We start from the raw sequence: 18,153 nt of genomic DNA, 5'->3' as shown, positions 1-18,153 counted from the left end.
GGTGCCTCTGGGAAGATTTACCAGCCATGTGACCTTGGGCAAGGACTCACTGTACCACCTGGGACTCAGTTTCCTTACCTGTAAAATGGGGGAATTAATATGATAGAGTTCTTAAACGGGGCAGGTCTGAGGAAAGCAGCTTCTCAGCCACAGAGAGGCTGGGGGAAGCCGGCCGAGTCCCCTGCCAGGTGAGCAGAATGACCCCCAAAGACAGCAGTTCTGAAGGTGCTCATGGGGCCAGACTTACACCGTGAGGCCCAGCCTAGCCTTTGGGAAACAGGCCACCTTCTCAAGATATGAAAACACAAGCACAGCTAGTATAGTCATTAAAAGTTAAAATCTTGTTGATATCGTTATGGGGGTTGTGTTAAATTTGTAGATCAATTTAAGGGAAATTGATACTTCTTAAAATAGTGAGGCTTCCTACCACTTCCCAATAGACTTTTTCTATTTGTTGAATTACTCATGTATGGCCCTCAAAATCATTTGAGTTTTCTTCACAAAGATCCTGTACATTTCTTAAGTTTATTCCCATGTATTTTATGGTTCTAGTTCATATTGTAAAGGAAATCTCTTCTTCAAATATATAGTCTAGGTGATGTTTGTTTGTATATAGAAAAGCTACTGATTTTTGTGAGATTTTAATTTCAAGATAGTTTCTTAGGTTTTAATGTTTTTCAGTGTTATCATATATGAATAAATGATAAATTTGGCTTCTCAAAAACCAAAACAGGGGGCTTCCCTGGTGGCGCAGTGGTTGAGAATCTGCCTGCCAATGCAGAGGACGCGGGTTCAAGCCCTGGTCTGGGAAGATCCCACATGCCGCGGAGCAACTTGGCCCGTGAGCCACAATTACTGAGCCTGCGCGTCTGGAGCCTGTGCTCCGCAACAAGAGAGGCAGTGATAGTGAGAGGCCCGCGCACCGCGATGAAGAGTGGCCCCCGCTTGCCACAACTAGAGAAAGCCCTCGCACAGAAACGACGACCCAACAAAGCCATACATACATACATACATAAATAAAAAGAATGTAAGCAGACAAGAATAGCATTAAAAAAATTTTAAAAAATTAAAAAAAAAAAACCAAAAAACCCAAAACAGGGACTTCCCTGGTTGTCCAGTGGTTAAGACTCCATACTCCCAATGCAGGGGGCACGGGTTTGACCCCTGGTTGGGGAACTAAGATCCCGCATGCCGCATGGTACGGGCCACCCCCCCAAAAAAAATGAAACGTAAGCACTGGGACGGGGACTTCCCTGGCGGTCCAGTGGTTAGGACTCCACGCTTCCATTGCAGGGGACCCGGGTTCCATCCTTGGCTGGGGAATTAAGATCTCACAGGTCTCACGGTGCAGCAAAAAAAAAAAAAAAAAAAAGAAAAAAAAAGCACAGGGACACCTCTCTCTTTCTCACACACACACATAGATGCTGATGTGCACAGAGAACAACCATGAAGGCAGCTGGTCTTCCTCTGGCCAGGAGTCAAGACCGGACGCTCTGAGCAGGACCCAGTCTCCTTTCCCAACTTCCTGAAACCCTGCCCAGTAGGAAAGGCTGCAGGGAAGTGCTGACCTGGGAGGCAACAGCACCTGGATTTGAATATGCTCACCTCTGTGTCAGCGCGATCTTCAGCTTGTCGTTCTCAGACTTGAGGTGTGTGTTGGCAGGACCCGCACAAGACGCCTTTTCATCGTCCGTTCCGTTGATGCTGGATGCCTGAGTGGAAGATGGGGTTTCACACCCAGATTCCTGGCCAGACTGAATCACCTGCACACCTTATCACTCGTCCTCACAGCGGAAGCAAATCAGGCATAATGAGGAACTGTCTGGTTATGAGTGTGGGAGAACCAACGCATCCAACCAGAATGCAGCAAAGACTGACAAGTCCACAGACCAATAACAAGACTATCCCTGGGGACTCCACTTGGAGTCCAGACAGTCTGTGCATTTTACCCACAAGACAGCATACAGGGCCGTCATGCAGAACCTTTTCACTCAAACTTTACAGGTAAACCTAACAAGCCCGGATACCTGATCTCCTTAAATAACACAGGACAGAAGCCACAGATTAAAAGAGGTGGAGGGTTTTAGGGACTTCCCTGGCGGTCCAGTGGTTAAGACGCCGTGCTTCCAATGCAGGGGGCGCGGGTTCAATCCCTTGTTGGGGAACTAAGATCCCACATGCTGCAGGGCATGGCCAAAAGAAAAAAAAAAAGAAAAAGAAAGGGGGGAGGAGGGTTTTATAATAAGAAACAGTGAATGAGTTAAGAGAAAAAGTATAAGAAGATGAGATGACTTAAAAATCCCAGGGCTACAGAGAGATGAACACACTCATTTGAAAAAAAAAAAAACAGGAATCAGATATGGGTGTCTGCGACTATTTAGCAATGTTATGAATATTCTGAAATGTTTTCTGTAATAAGCCATACTACATGGAGGTGAAACCTCATCTGGTCTTGGATAAGATCTTAGAAAGATTTTATTTAGCCTCCAAGAAGAATAAAGGCAAAGGAAAGACATGAAGGGAATGACGTATGACTAAATTTCTACATTGCAAAAAAGTGCCATAAACTATATCAGAATGTAAGCAACAATGTGGGGGAAATATTTGCAATGCATACTAAAAACAAAAATGCTAATACCTTTCCTATACTAAAAAACTCTTAGAGTCCTCAACTTTTAGAGCGACGCTCTGAAATATTTATGGATGAAATGATGTCTGGGACTGGCTTTAATATAAAGACGGAGGGAGAGGGGGGTGTAGATGAAACCATTGGTCATAAAGTCCTAATTGTTAAAGCTGACCTATGGGTCCATGGGGGTTCATTTACCCAGTTCTGCCTAGTTTTGTATATATTCAAAACTAGCCATGTTAAAAATAAAGTTCTTGGAAATGAACACAAAAAAGCGGAAAAGATATGCAATTGACATTTACAGAAGAAGAAATACATAGAATAAACAAAAAAATTTAATCTCACTAGTAAAGAAATACAAAATGAAAAAAGCCAATAAAATACATTCTTCTTCTGTCAAATCAACAAAGCTTTGTTGGGGAGGGAACGGGAGGGAAAAACGCTCTCATTCACTGCTGGTGGGAGTCTCAATTGTACATTTCTGTAGGGATGTTTGCGGTGTGTGTCAAAAGCTCTCAAAACGTCCTACCCCTTGCTGGGAAAACTGGACAGCCACATGTAAAAGAATGAAATTAGAACACTCCCTAACACCATACACAAAAATAAACTCCAAATGGATTAAAGACCTAACTGTAAGACCAGACACTATAATACTCTTAGAGGAAAACATAGGAAGAACACTCCGTGACATAAATCACAGCAAGATCCTTTTTGACCCACCTCCTAGAGAAATGGAAATAAAAACAAAAATAAACAAATGGGACCTAATGAAACTTAAACATTTTTGCACAGCAAAGGAAACCATAAACAAGATGAGAAGACAACCCTCAGAATGGGAGAAGATATTTGCAAGTGAAGCAACTGACAAAGGATTAATCTCCAAAATTTACAAGCAGCTCATGTAGCTCAATATCAAAAAAACAAACAACCCAATCCAAAAATGGGCAGAAGACCTAAATAGACATTTCTCCAAAGAAGGCATACAGATGGCCAAGAAGCACATGTAAAGCTGCTCAACATCACTAATTATTAGAGAAATGCAAATCAAAATTACAATGAGGTATCACCTCACACCAGTTAGAATGGGCATCATCAGAAAAGCTACAAACAACAAATGCCGGAGAGGGTGTGGAGAAAAGGGAACCCTCTTGCACTGTTGGTGGGAATGTAAATTGATACAGCTACTATGGAGAACAGTACGGAGGTTCCTTAAAAAACTAAAAATAGAATTACTATATGACCCAGCAATCCCACTACTGGGCATATACCCAGAGAAAACCATAATTCAAAAAGACACATGCAACCCAGTGTTCACTGCAGCACTATTTACAGTAGCCAGGTCATGGAAGCAACCTAAATGCCCATTGACAGACGAATGGATAAAGAAGATGTGGTACATATATACTATGGAATATTACTCAGCCATAAAAAGGAACGAAATTGGGTCATTTGTAGAGACGTGGATGGATCTAGAGACTGTCATACAGAGTGAAGTAAGTGAGAAAGAGAAAAACAAATATCATATATTAACGCATATATATGGAACCTAGAACAATGGTACAGATGAACCAGTTTGCAGGGCAGAAATAGAGACACAGATGTGGAGAACAAACACATGGACACTAAGGGGGGAAAGTGGTGGGGGTGGTGGTGGTGGGATGAATTGGGAGATTGGGATTGACATGTATACACTAATATGTATAGAATGGATAACTAATAAGAACCTGCTGTATAAAAAATAAATAAAATAAAATCCAAAAAAAAAAATTGTTGACCAGAAAAAAAAAAAAAAATTTCTACCCTTAACCCAATACTTCCACTTCAAGAATTTATCCTGCAGAAACCATCAAATGCACAAAAGGTGTGCAAGAATGCTTAGCGCGGTGTTATTTATATTAATGAAAAATTAGAAACAACATAGATGTCCCAAATTATAGGAGGTTAATGGAATAAGTTGTGATACAAACAAACACTGGAATACTATCTAGCCATTAAAATAGTTTTGAAAAGGGATATCTGAAAACACAAGGAAAGGATCATAACAAATAAGTTTTTTAAAAAAAGATTAAAAAGAATAACACAAAAATATACTGGAAAGCTATATTAGGAAGAAACACACCAAAACATTAACAAAATATCTTTGGTAACTCTTATTGTATAATAATCTTAGCATTCGAAAAAAAAAAAAAACCACAGAGAAAGTCCTTAGACTATGGACCATTTCAAGTGCCCAATTTTACAGATCCTCAGCTATTACGCAGTACAATAATTAGTATACTAAATTAACAGTATCATTTAGATGTTATTAAAGATAATTTACAAAGATTCAGGAAAGTTCCTGTCCACTTGAAGTCTAATACACATTCATTTCCATAAATCCATAGGGGCATCTTTTATAGGATTCAGCTTCAGCTATTGCTGACGGCCCAGTCTAGGGTGTTAATCTTGACCGCTCAGGATGCCCATGCCTCCTGTTCTCTTTCCACAAGCTTCCCCGACATCCATCCATGGCTGTCCTGGCCTGGCCATTCTCCACCCCACAGCCTCCTCTCCGATCTTCCTGCCCTCAGCTCCTCCCTGACTTCTTCACCACCCGCATGCAACCCTCACGTCAATTCCTGATCAGTAGCCATAAAACATCTCCAATGCCTTCCCACTATCCAACAATAAATAATTAAGTAAGAATGATCCACTAATGAAGAATTCCAGGTCCTCCACAGTACCTCCAAGTGCATCTCTGTTCCTCCCACTGTGCACCTCACCGCCAGGCAGGCAGACCCCTGGCTGCCTTGCATTTACATCATGCTTATCCCTAATCCCAGACCCCAGCTCCTACGTCTCGTCAGGTCTCCCTTTCCCTGTCTCTCTACACATAACTCTGTCACTAGGTCAAGGTTTCCACCTACCACTACACACCCCAATCTAGACATCAGGAAGGCAGGCATTTTTATTTCAGGTTAAAATAGGTCCCTTTTAGTCAATTATCACACTTTTAAGTAGACAGATAACTCAGTTCCTGGCAAAGCCACATTTACATTGGCTAAACCAGAGCTGTTGGAATACCACTTCCCACCTGACTTTGTTATAACAGGGAGACAGACGAGGACTCTCTGGCATCGATCAAGTTTTCTCTGTCATGGGCACAGGCGCCTGCATTTGTCCATGAGCATCCTTCATGCAGACCTCACCTCCCAACACAGAAAGAAAACACTTCACCTAGGCATTGGTTTTTGAACCGTGACCAGAGGACATCCCAGACCAGGGACATGCATTAACTCTAATCTCATCAAACGTTTTCCATCCAAAATATATCACCACATCCTGAAAAATTCAAGAGTCTCTTACATGTCACATTCATCTCACTGTGAGCAGGCTAATAGTTGAAACAGTTTTCAAAATGCCCTACTGCAAAAATTTCCTATTTCTTGTCAAAAGTGACAAGGAACAAAGAGTCTCAATCACTGATCACACTCATTCATTTTACGGACAAATTACTTACTTGGGAATGATTGCTCGAGGTCTCGATTTTCTCCTGGGATTTGTCTCTCGCTAGTCTGGCAGCTTCTTTCACCTCCTGGAATTTCTCTGCAAACTGAACGTGAAGAAGAATTATTAGGGCTTTCCTTAACCTTACACATGGCTGATATTCAGAACCTACCTTTATTATTTTGCATTCATTTTAAGCCAATAAACTCTGTATAAATCCATAAGAAAGATTTTATTTGAGATTAAAAAGAAATGAATATAATGAATGCTTTTTCCAAAAAAAACCACTATTGGCCAAGGTCAGATCTGAATGAATTTCTAAGATACTGAAGCTAGATTTGGTGGCGAAATATTAAAAACACATACCTCTGGCTAACAGCACCTAATACAAATGCAACAAAAGAAATTTAGCTATAGCGCAAAAGGAATCCATGAAAAACTTCATAATCCCTATTGAAAGATCCAAGAACTCTTAAAAGTCAATGTCATGAAAAACAAAAACATCCAAAAAGTTGAGAAGGAACAGTCCTAGATTTTAAAAGTCTAAGATATAAAATAGCAAAATGCAACGTGTAGCCTAGGACTGAGTCCTCTTTTGAACAGACCAAGTAGAAGACTTCTGGGCAACAAGGAGGGAAATGTGAGCATGGACTGGATAAGATGACACCAAGGAGTTACTTTTTTTTTTTTAAGTAAATAAATAAACCTTTTTATTTATTTATTTACTTATTTATTTATTTATTTATTTATGGCTGCTTTGGGTTTTCGTTGCTGCGCACGGGCTTTCTCTAGCTGCGGCAAGTGGGGGCTACTCTTCATTGCGGTGCGCCATCTTCTCATTGCAGTGGCTTCTCTTGTTGCGGAGCACGGTCTCTAGGCACATGGGCTTCAGTAGTTGTGGCGCATGGGCTCAGTAGTTGTGGCTTGCGGGCCCTAGAGCATGCAGGCTTCAGTAGTTACAGCGCTCAGGCTCAGTAGTTGTGGCGCATGGGCTTTGTTGCTCCACGGAATGTGGGATCTTCCCAGACCAGGACTCGAACCCGTGTCCCCCACATTGGCAGGTGGATTCTTAACCACTGCGCCACCAGGGAAGTCCAGGAGTTATTATTAATTTTGTTAGAAGTGCTGATGATGTTGTGGTTGTTGGGAAATGTGATTCTTTAGAGATCGACACTGAAGTATTTAGGTGTGAAATGTCTCAATGTCTGTAATTTACTTTAGAGTACTTCAGCAACAATAAAAACAGATGAAGCAATGTGGCACAGTGTTCACTGTTAAATCTACGTGATGCGCATATGGCTGTCCATTATACTATGCTCTCTGCTTTCAAAAATGTTTTAATATTTTCTTTTTTTTAGTTTTAAATTTATTTATTTATTTATTTTTGGCTGTGTTGGGTCTTCGTTTCTGTGCGAGGGCTTTCTCTAGTTGCGGAAAGCGGGGGCCACTCTTCATTGCGGTGCGCGGGCCTCTCACTATCGCGGCCTCTCTTGTTGCGGAGCACAGGCTCCAGACGCGCAGGGTCAGTAGTTGTGGCTCACGGGCCTAATTGCTTCGCGGCCTGTGGGATCTTCCCAGACCGGGGCTCGAACCCGTGTCCCCTGCATTGGCAGGCAGATTCTCAACCACTGAGCCACCAGGGAAGCCCCTAATATTTTCTTAAAAGAAAAAAATTCTTAAAATCCCAGGGCAATCATATCAATCACTGCTTTATAGTCACTGACAAGGCAACTGATTTTAATCAGCCAATACACTGTTTGAACAGAGAACATCCTGTGATAGCTAATGCTGACATCACACAGCAAGAGAGAGCCAAATGTTGCTGAGAAACGAAAAACAGCTGGCCAAGTGGCAAGGCCACCAACAATTCTGTGGCTTTTGCTGAGAACTCTATTTCGGAGCACAGGCCGCCCTCTGAGTGCTTCACAAAGCCAACAACAGCTGTCTGCTTTGGGAAACCTTGCCGGGTGATAGCCGTTGGTCAACCAAGCACCCAGTGGAGGCAGAGAAGGTCAGCGTGGCAACGCTGGCCTGTGTTGCTCCCACAGGCCTGTAAATAAAGCCACAGCTACAGGGCTTCACTTAACCAACCCAGAGCTGTCAGAGAAAAATCACATTACCTGTTGCTTAAAAGACATGAGGTCTAGCAAGGATGGACAAAGCACCCGCCTTCCTTTTAGGGGCCCCGTAAGTAAAAACATCATGTCATGAACTCCTTGACGGCAGGGTCCACGCTTTTCCTCTTTGCACCCTCCCCTGACACCTGGCAGAGAGCAGGCACAAATAAGTTTGTTCAGTGAATGAATGAGCTCTGGGTTCCAGATTTGCACACCTCTGCCCACTTGAAAAAAAAAATCATGTCAAAGTACAGGCCGAACCTAAGGACCTAGGAAGGTACTGTGGTAAGTGTCTGGGACTATTCTGCCCCATCTTTCTGCTTCCTAAGCTTAACTGATTGGATCAACCTAGGAACTAGATAGAGCATCACTTGGAATATGAACATTATCGCGGAAGAGATTTTGTGCAGGCACCATAAAGGCCTTTCAATCTTACTAAGACATTAAAAGATGCAACTTTTAAAAGGTATGATCTTAAATGTTTTTGTGCCCTACTATCAAATAAAAGTCAAACGTGATTTGAAGAAAACGGTAATGCATGTGGTTCTCAGTAGACACACCTGCTAATGGAGTCTCCCCATGCTGTGCTTAGGAAGGTGGGGCTGGCTGTCTCCCACAAGCATCTCAATTCACCAGGCTCCCAAACCAAAAGCACTGTTCTTTACAGACCGTCCTTGTGCCTGTCAGGGTCTCTTTCTCTCAGGGTCTTATTCGAAGTTGCTTGTAAACTAGATTGGACATGGCATCAGCCAGGGTCATGCTTATTCAGTCAACAAACATGGTCTGAGCACCACTCACACCTTCAGCAAACAAAAATTTTCACCGTGAGCTGGGCCATGCCCTAAGTTAGGTGCTGGGGTGTGAACACTGTGGAAGTATCAGATAGAGGGCGAGACTTGGGTAGCAGGAGATAGTGGCAAACAAGTCAGTAAATAAAGCCCTGCTGGGCTTTGATAGAACAAGTTGCCTCTGGATGGAGCTTGGGGGCCTCCATTCTGTCTGTCTCCTCCTACCTGACCCTGAACATCTGGGATGACCCTCAGCTCAACTCCTGGAGACTCAGCCCAGAGCACAAACCTTCAGTTCCAATGGACCCTTCTCTCTTTGTCCCCTGACACCCATCATGGTGGCCCCTCCAGGTGTCCCACAGTTTTGTCTTGGGTGGGCCTACTTAGTACCCTCTACCCCTAGACCCTCAGCATAGGCACATCTACAAGGTAAGGAGTTTAATGGCTTCTTAACACACGTTCTCTTGTTTGCTCCTCTCCATCCTCTGTAGGACAGGAATTCTTTTTTTTTTCTTAATATTTATTTTACTTATTTATTTGGTTGTGCTGGGTCTTAGTTGTGGCAAGCGGGCTCCTTAGTTGCGGCAGGCAGGCTCCTTAGTTGTGGCATGTAAACTCTTAGTTGCAGCATGCATGTGGGATCTAGTTCCCTGACCAGGGATCGAACACTGCATTGGGAGTGCGGAGTCTTAACCACTGTGCCACCAGGGAAGTCCCTAGGATGGGAATTCTTATGTATAGTTTCCTGAAAAGAAAATAGAGTCTTAGAGAGGTTAAAATTTGCCCATGGTCACATGGCTAGTAAATAATAAACCTGAACTTGAGCCCAGATCTGATTTCCACACAATCATCCACACATCCAGTTACTTTCGCGTGCTTATAAGAATGCCAAGAGTCTTGCCCACAGCAGTTGCTAAACATTTATTGATTGGATTTTCCGTTTGCAAAGAGATGCCCTTACCTTAAAATAGAATTGTACTCACTTCCTCTTTAAAAGAAAATTCTAAAAGCTTTAACTCCAAAACAGGCCATGGGAACCTTTAAGGCAAAGACAAGGCCTGAGGATTAGAACAGCAGATACAGAATGAGGGGCCCGGGCGACAAGTTCTGATTTTACAGCTCTCCTCAGCTTCACTATTTAGCTGTTCTCTTTCTCAGTTACAAAAGGGATGCAAGGAACAACTGTCACACATACGTCAAAACACACATCCTTATAGGACCTCAAGGTGACAGTGCTACTACACAGGCAGACCTCACTTTATCGCATTTCACAGATAACTGTGTTTTTTACAAATTGAAGGCTGGTGGCAACCCTGCATCAAGCAAGTCTATCGGCACCATTTTTCCAACAGTATTTGCTCACTTCGTGTCTCTGTGTCACTAATTCTCACAGTGTTTCAAACTTTCATGGTGACCTGCCATCAGTGATCTCTGCTGTTACTAAAATTCAGTGAAGGCTCAGATAATGGTTAGCAATTATTAGCCACAACGTATTTTTTTAATTTAGGTATGTACATTGTTATTTTAGACATAATGCTAGTGCACACTTAATGGACTACAGTATAGTGTAAACATAACTTTTACACGCACTGCGAAGCCAAAAAATTTGTGTGACTTGCTTTATTGCAAGATTTGCTTTATTGCGGTGGTCTGGAGCCAAATTCACAATATCTCCAAGGCATGCCTGTGAACAGTAACAGCCTAGAACATCTCAAAAAAGGGGAAAAGAGGACATGTGTTCTCGACTCCTAGGGATGAGATAAGACACTCGGTTAGAATGTACAGTCTTACTATGCACTCACAGCTACCCTGAGGTCCTCTTACTACTGTCAGTATACAAATGGGGCACAGATGGGTTTCGAAACTGGCCAAGGTCACACTGGGACTGAACACAGGCCATGTGAAGCCAGTGCTGGACACTCCGGGGTCCTATGATTTACCTGCTTAACTGCTACCTTAGCTAAGATGCCCAACTCTGACACTTATCAGCCTTTCAAATGCAGGCAAATGAACTGCTCTGCACCTTGGTTTCTTCATCTATGAAACGTGGATACTAATACAACCTCCATGGATCACTGGAGGATAAGAGATGGGGCTTTGCTGGGTGTAGGATAGGGGTTCAACAGAGAGAAGCACAGCTTCTCTGGCCTTGATTGGACTTAAACCACGAACTTTGGTAAAAGAATGCCGCAAAAGGGTGAATTCATGCATTCAAAAATATTAACTAGTTATCTCTATGTGCTAGGGACTGTGCTGGGTACACTGAAATACCCAAGAAAGACTTGGTTCCTGTGCTCAAAGGAATTCTGAGTCTGTAGAGGATTTCGTTTTATATTCATATGGGTGAGAATCAAAAGAATTTTTATCAGAAAATAAGCTTAAAATGTAATGAAGTAGGATAAGCCCTATCAGATACATTTTAGGTAAATAAATAATCATTTAAAAAGAGGTGGCATTATGGGAATAGGCCCTACCATTTATATAAAAATTAGCTATGACAAAGGAGGAATCATAAATTAATGGAGAAAATTATTCAAAAATATGATTGAGCTAATTTTGGTAAACTGAGGGGAAATGAATTTAAATCCTTACGCAAACCAGTAGCATGATAAATCAATGATGGGTTAAAGGGGTAAGTATTTTTTTTTAAATCTGGATGCAAGCAGAGTTGAACATTCATCAGACTTCTGCTTGAGGGGTGAGAGGGTAATTTTCTAAACTTGTAAGAAACAAAAGAAAATCATAAAAGTGACAGACTTGACTGCCTAACAATTCAAAGCTTTTGAATATAAAAAGAAAAAAAAAACTAAATCAGAAGGGAAACAACAGCCTGGGGGAAATATCTATAGCTAGGCCAGTACAACAGAAAAAGGGCCATTATCTTTAGTATAGAAAGAGTTTGTACAAATTGAAAAGGAAAATATGAAAACCCCAATAGATAATTGGCAAAATTCAGGAATAAAAAACATAACAAGTAAACAATTTATAGAGAAGATTGTTCAGCCTTGCTGGAAATGCAAAGCAAAATAATGAGGCACCATTCTTTGCCTGCTGAATTAGCAAACGCTAAAAACAATTATAATATCCTGTGCTGGCAAAGGTATTCCTGGCAGCATTGTGACTGGTACAGCCCCACTGAGAAGCAATTTGGAAATATGTATCGTAAGTGAGAAAAAAATGTTCCTACCCACTGACCTAGTGAGATCACTTTTGGGAAACTATTCTTCAAAAATAATTGGAAATATGAAAAAAATAAGGCCTTCAATATAAAGATGTTAATCCTCGCATTATCTACAATCATGAAAAACTGGAAGCAATCCAGGGAGCCCTGGGAGAAGGATGGGAGGTTTCCACTCACAGCCTCCAACTGTTGGAATGAAAGCAGTCCTCAATGAGCGAGGTGCCAGATGACCGTCCTTTGGTGAAAAAGCCCCTCTCTCCAAGTCTTAAGCTTTCTCATATTTCCCCCCTTATTATAAAAAAAGCACACATGCTTGTACATTTAGTAAGTATAATTTAGGAAAAAATATCTGTTTAAAACCTATAGTCCCATCACCCAGAGATAAGCACTAACCACATAAACTTTTGATTTTTTCCTATCTGTATACATGCATCCACTACACATAGTCGTTAAAAAATAGAATACTGTACATCAGCTTTTATAGCTACTTTTGATATTAACAATATGACAATATTTCCATGCACTTATATGATCTTCTATTACATTACCTGAATTGCTGCACAATATCACCCTGAAGGATATACTGGAGTTTAGTTAACTAATTTCCTATGGCTGGACATTTAGGCTGGTGTTTTTGTCTTTTTGTTTTTGCTATTATAAATGATGCTGCAAGGAAAATTCTTGTAGCTAATTCTCTGGACACAGTTACAATTATTTCCTTAGAATAGATTCCTATAAATAAAACTCATGGATCAAAGGACATGTCAAACCACAAATGTTTCTTAATATATGCCAAATTCTCATGTCTTTACTTATTAGGATCATTTTCTATAGTTTTTAAATGTGTGGTAATAATTTTGTAATCAAAATCATCATCATCATCATATTATGATAGAAAATGAAAGACTATTGTTTTATTTCATTTGTGACATTTTTTGGCCTTGGTCTTTGAAGACCCTAGGGCAGACGCTACCTATTTGCTTATTCAAAATCCATTTCTTCTTTTCCCTTAGCTTAACAGAATCTCAATTTGTCTAGAGCAGGACATTTCCCAGGTGGTAGAGAATGAGAACTGATCTAAGCTGATCATGGTAAGACATTTGCCTGCCTCTTTTTTTTTTTTTTTTTCCTGAAGGTGGGTGTGGGAGGGTGGCCTAGGGACCCAAGACTGATAACAGTATCCCAAAAAGAAATCTGCCAAGGGAGTTTACAGGGATGGTTGTGGTACCACCCTCCTGCCACGAATGCAGATGTGATGGATAGAGCTTAAGAAGCCATTTTATCATCATGAGGAAAAGGACAGTCAAAGAAACAAAACACACAGAGCCCTACACCCAATATCATGGAGCCACTGTACTAATGCTGGCAACTGCCTGCCTTCTCTTTTCACCAAAGGACTTCTCTTTTGTATGAAAAGCATAAGCCCTCTTTGTTACTTGCAGCCAAAAACATTCTAACTAAAACATTTCAAAAGAATGATCAATATCCCCCACTGAAAGAAAAATTAGCCTTTTAAATCACAAAGGTAGGAGATAGGGCAATGCTCTCACAACTACACTGAGTTAATGAAGTGAGCATAAGAACACAAATTTGAATTTGAAATGACATAACTGAAAAGGGTCAGAAGCAAATGCCATGTATGGGTCAGGGTTTAGATGGCTCAATCACAGAGCACTAGCAACTCCACCCTGGATCACTCCCCTTCGTGGCAGAATGTGTTTCCTTCTGCCTGCAATGAATGAGATGGAGACAAACATCTCAAGGTCATATGCCAGAAACCATCTAAACTCTAACAACTGGTTCATTCTTACACTTGGTTCTCCTTCCTTTGATCTCTTCAGAAGCCCTTCCTTTTGTCAGAACATGTAAGTCGCTTTTCAACATTCTTCAGTAGGCTGAGGCGTTATGCCCTCTCCAGTGGGTGGACAGAGTCCCAGCTTACCTCTGGGAAAATGCAGCTCCTGTTATTCTGGAAAGCCTATATAAAGAGCAGAAAGTGTCCCTGTAATACTTTCTGGATTTTGGTGTGAAGTGGTCCTTATAAAGGGAGCAGTAAAGACAAAGGTATCTACCTATTTTCCTCCTGGGGGGGTAAAAAGAGAAGTGTGTATAAAGTGTTCTTAAATGAAAACATCCACACTGGTGTCCCTTTTTCTCGCCTAGTTATAGTGTCTGATTACCAATTCCCCTTTCAGCTCTGTGGGCGGCTGCTCTGTGAAGTCGAGAATATTCAGCCACAGCTGTCCTCTCAGCAACACACCTCGGGAACCCGTTAGGCCCAAGTTCCTCTGTGCAAACTAATTGCCACTTGTCGAGACTGCCAGCCTCACATCATGGTAATTTATCAGTGTGTGGTTAATCGTTCCCTTCAAAGGGGAGGGGAGAAGTTGATTTGAAACATTCTGAACAAAGGAGACATCTGAGGGCTTCTTTGATACGGCTTTGTGACAATGGCAGGTCACAGTCACAAAGCGGGACTCCAATGCCGCTGGAGGAGACCGGGTAACTCGGGAAGACAGGGCACTCCCCTTTAATGATAGGACATTTTCTTCCATCTGGGAAAAATTAGAAGTGGCCACACCTGGAAGCAGGCGCAGCCCAGGGTCTCTTCAGTTCTCAGGGGCACAAAGAATGGAACTTTAGCAACTTGTTCTCATTTTTGTTCTGAGTTCTCCCTCCTTTCAATTCTTTTCACTGATACGCTACCCCTTTATCCTTCCTAGCTACTTTGAGTCCTCCAAAGACTGAAGAAATTGTTCCAGGCAGTTGAGAGTAACCCTCAAACCATCCTGGGCTTCCGTGAAGAACTCCAGCCCTGGGTGGGATCAGGGGCAGTTGAGCCAAGGTGGGCCCAGCCAGGACCCTGTCGCTGACAGAAGCCCCCCATCTGACCCTGACCAGCAGTCTGAGGCTTCCAGGCCTATCAGTCTGGATATGAGACACTTGGCAGGGGAGGCATTGCTCCCACCACCCCTCTTCTCCCCACCAGGCACTTCTTCAGAGGGAAAAGGCATGCAATCCCCGAGAGCCACTTCAGACAGAGGTTCTGGTTAATTATTCTTTCAACAAATCACCATCATACGTGCTTCCACTTTATAGAAATTCACTCTGATCCTCACAGCACCTATTCCTCTTCCTCATTTCAGACAATGGCATCACATCAGCTATCCATCACCACCCCAGTCTTTGCCTCCCACATCGACTCACCGAGTTCCACCAGTTTAGCTCCTCAGTATTTCTTAAATCTCTCCAACTCTTACACAAGCCCTCACCATCTCTGATCTGGACTAACACAAGCTAATAATCTGTCTTGATGCCAGAAAAAAATCCACCTAAAATGCAAATCTGATCATTTTCTTTCTTGGCTTAAAATCTTTCACAGGCCATGGGATAAAGTCCAGAAGCTCTGGCATGACACAGAAGGCCTTCCAAAAGCTGGCCTCTATCAGCCTTACCCACCCCCAAAACCTGGGCACCCTGTTAACAGTGAACTGTTTGCAGCTTCCCTCACACAGTGTCAGGATTTTGCTTGTGCTCCTCCCGTTGTCCGGAGGATGATGGAAAAGGGAAATCCTCCCTGTGGCACGACGTGGAACATCTCACTGTCCGGTGTGCACAGGAGAGGTGACCTGGAGTTGGAGTCTACACTGAACTCTGGGGAAGTGGTTAAGGGCCTAGCTGCATGGGAGGGATTGGGAAGAAACCAAGTTGGAGGGGTAGTGACAAAGAGATCTGGGAAATGGCTACAACAATGGGCCCAAATCGAACCAGAGCCTGGAGATATTCATGTTCCCCATGAATGCTTGCAATGCACTGAAAGTCTGTGTCTCCCTCAAATTCATATGTGGCAATCCTAACCCTCAGTGCGATGGACTAGGAGGTGGACCCTTTGGGAGGTGACTGGGTCATAAGGATGGAGCCCTCACGGATGGGAATAATGCCCTTATAAAAGAGACCGCAGAGAGCATTCTTGCTCTCTTTTCATCATGTGAGAACACAATGAAAAGCTGACAGTCTGCAACCTGGAAGAGGGCCTTCACCTGACTTGACCATGCTGGCTCCCTGATCTCAGATTCCAGCCTCCAGAACTATGAGAGGCTGTCCACAGCAAAGGAATCCATAAACAAGACAAAAAGACAATCCTCAGAATGGGAGAAAATATTTGCAAACGAAGCAACTGACAAAGGATTAATCTCCAAAATATACAAACAGCTCATGCAGCTCAATATCAAGAAAAAAAAAAAAAAAAAAAAGGGCAGAGACGTAAATAGACATTTCTCCAAAGAAGACATACAGATGGCCAAGAGGCACATGAAAAGATGCTCAACATCACTAATTATTAGAGAAATGCAAATCAAAAGTACAGTGAGGTATCACCTCACACTGGTTAGAATGGGCATCATCAGAAAATCTACAAACAACAAATGCTGGAAAGGGTGTGGAGAAAAGGGAACCCTCTTGCATTGTTGGTGGGAATGTAAATTGATACAGCCACTATGGAGAACAGTATGGAGGTTTCTTAAAAAACTAAAAATAGAACTACCATATGACCCAGCAATCCCATTACTGGGCATATACCCTGAGAAAACCATAATTCAAAAAGACACATGCACCCTAATGTTCATTGCAGCACTATTTACAATAGCCAGGACATGGAAGCAACCTAAATGTCCATCTACAGAGGAATGGATAAAGAAGATGTGGTACATATATACAATGCAACATTACTCAGCCATAAAAAGGAATGAAATTGAGTCATTTGTAGAGACGTGGATGGACCTAGAGACTGTCATACAGAGTGAAGTAAGAAAGAGAAAGACAAATATCATATATTAACGCATATATGTGGAATCTAGAAAAATGGTATAGATGATCTTATACCATTTTTATGCAAAGCAGAAACCGAGGCACAGACGTAGAGAACAAATGTATGGATACCGAGGGGGAAAGGGGGGGTGGGAGGAACTGAGAGATTGGGATTGACATATACACACTATTGATACTATGTATAAAATAGATAACTAATGAGGACCTACTGTATAGCACAGGGAACTCTACTCAATGCTCTGTGGTGACCTAAATGGGAAGGAAATCCAAAAAAGAGGGGATATATGTATACGTATAGCTGATTCACTTTGCTGTACAGCAGAAACTAACACAACATTGTAAAGCAACTATACTCCAATAAAAATTATAAAAAAAAAAGAACTGTGAGAGGCTTTTGCTTAAATACCCAGTCTATGGTATTTTGTTATAATAGCTTGAACAGACCAAGACAATGCTCTTCTGAAGCCTCCACCCTCCAGCAAAAAGAATCCTTAGAACTAGGCGCAGGAAGGCTGCTCTATGGATACCTAGTCATTCTCTTCCCCAGGCAGCCTGGCACTTGCTCAAAATGCTTGTGGACACACTGGCCTTGGTGCCAGGGAGACAATGTGGTGTGGCCTTGACAATACCTACTCCTGACTTCAGGTGGTGTGGCCACCCTGACTTCTGGCCCCGTTGAGTATCAATGCCAACAGCAGTGACCCACCCTGAGGCCCTGATTCTGCATCACACTTCTAAGTGACCAGCCAGCTCCCTGGTGGAAAGCTGATTACGCTGGGCCCTTCCTCCAGAGCACACAGTAATTTACCCTCACCAGGACAGACGTTTACTACGAACTGTCATGCCTCCCAGCCCCCCGACCCGCAGACTTACTTAATGCCTTCTGTACCACACAGCACCACCTCCAACCAACCAACCAACTTCTCTGCAAATGAAATGAAGCAAGGTCTACTCGCCACAGGATTCTTGATCCTCCCACAAACCTTATCAGCAGAAGCAGCAGGCCTTCCAGAACTCTGCTGTGCTGCCTGCTAGAACACCACATCTTGCAGAGCTGTGGGACGTGATGCTTCTCCTCAGAGCCGCAGTCCAGGGACTGAGGGATCAGGGATGGAGATGACATCT

The 18,153-nt window shown here is 42.5% G+C and overlaps 1 protein-coding gene across 6 annotated transcripts in view; it reads right to left on the bottom strand.

Moving 5' to 3' along the window:
* The window catches only part of HOMER2 (homer scaffold protein 2), a 96,268-nt gene that overhangs the window by 12,267 nt on the left and 65,848 nt on the right, over nt 1–18,153 (bottom strand). For all 6 annotated transcript variants that reach the window (XM_036843367.1, XM_036843366.1, XM_036843365.1 and 3 more), the window contains 2 exons: nt 6,129–6,221; nt 1,606–1,712 (listed from right to left, as the gene is read on the bottom strand). In XM_036843367.1, coding sequence (XP_036699262.1) covers nt 1,606–1,712; nt 6,129–6,221 — 200 coding nt within the window. The remainder of the gene's footprint in view (nt 1–1,605; nt 1,713–6,128; nt 6,222–18,153) is intronic.

Source organism: Balaenoptera musculus, chromosome 2 (assembly GCF_009873245.2).
Source record: "Balaenoptera musculus isolate JJ_BM4_2016_0621 chromosome 2, mBalMus1.pri.v3, whole genome shotgun sequence".
Lineage (NCBI taxonomy): Eukaryota > Metazoa > Chordata > Mammalia > Artiodactyla > Balaenopteridae > Balaenoptera > Balaenoptera musculus.
This window is presented reverse-complemented; position numbering and strand designations above follow the sequence as displayed.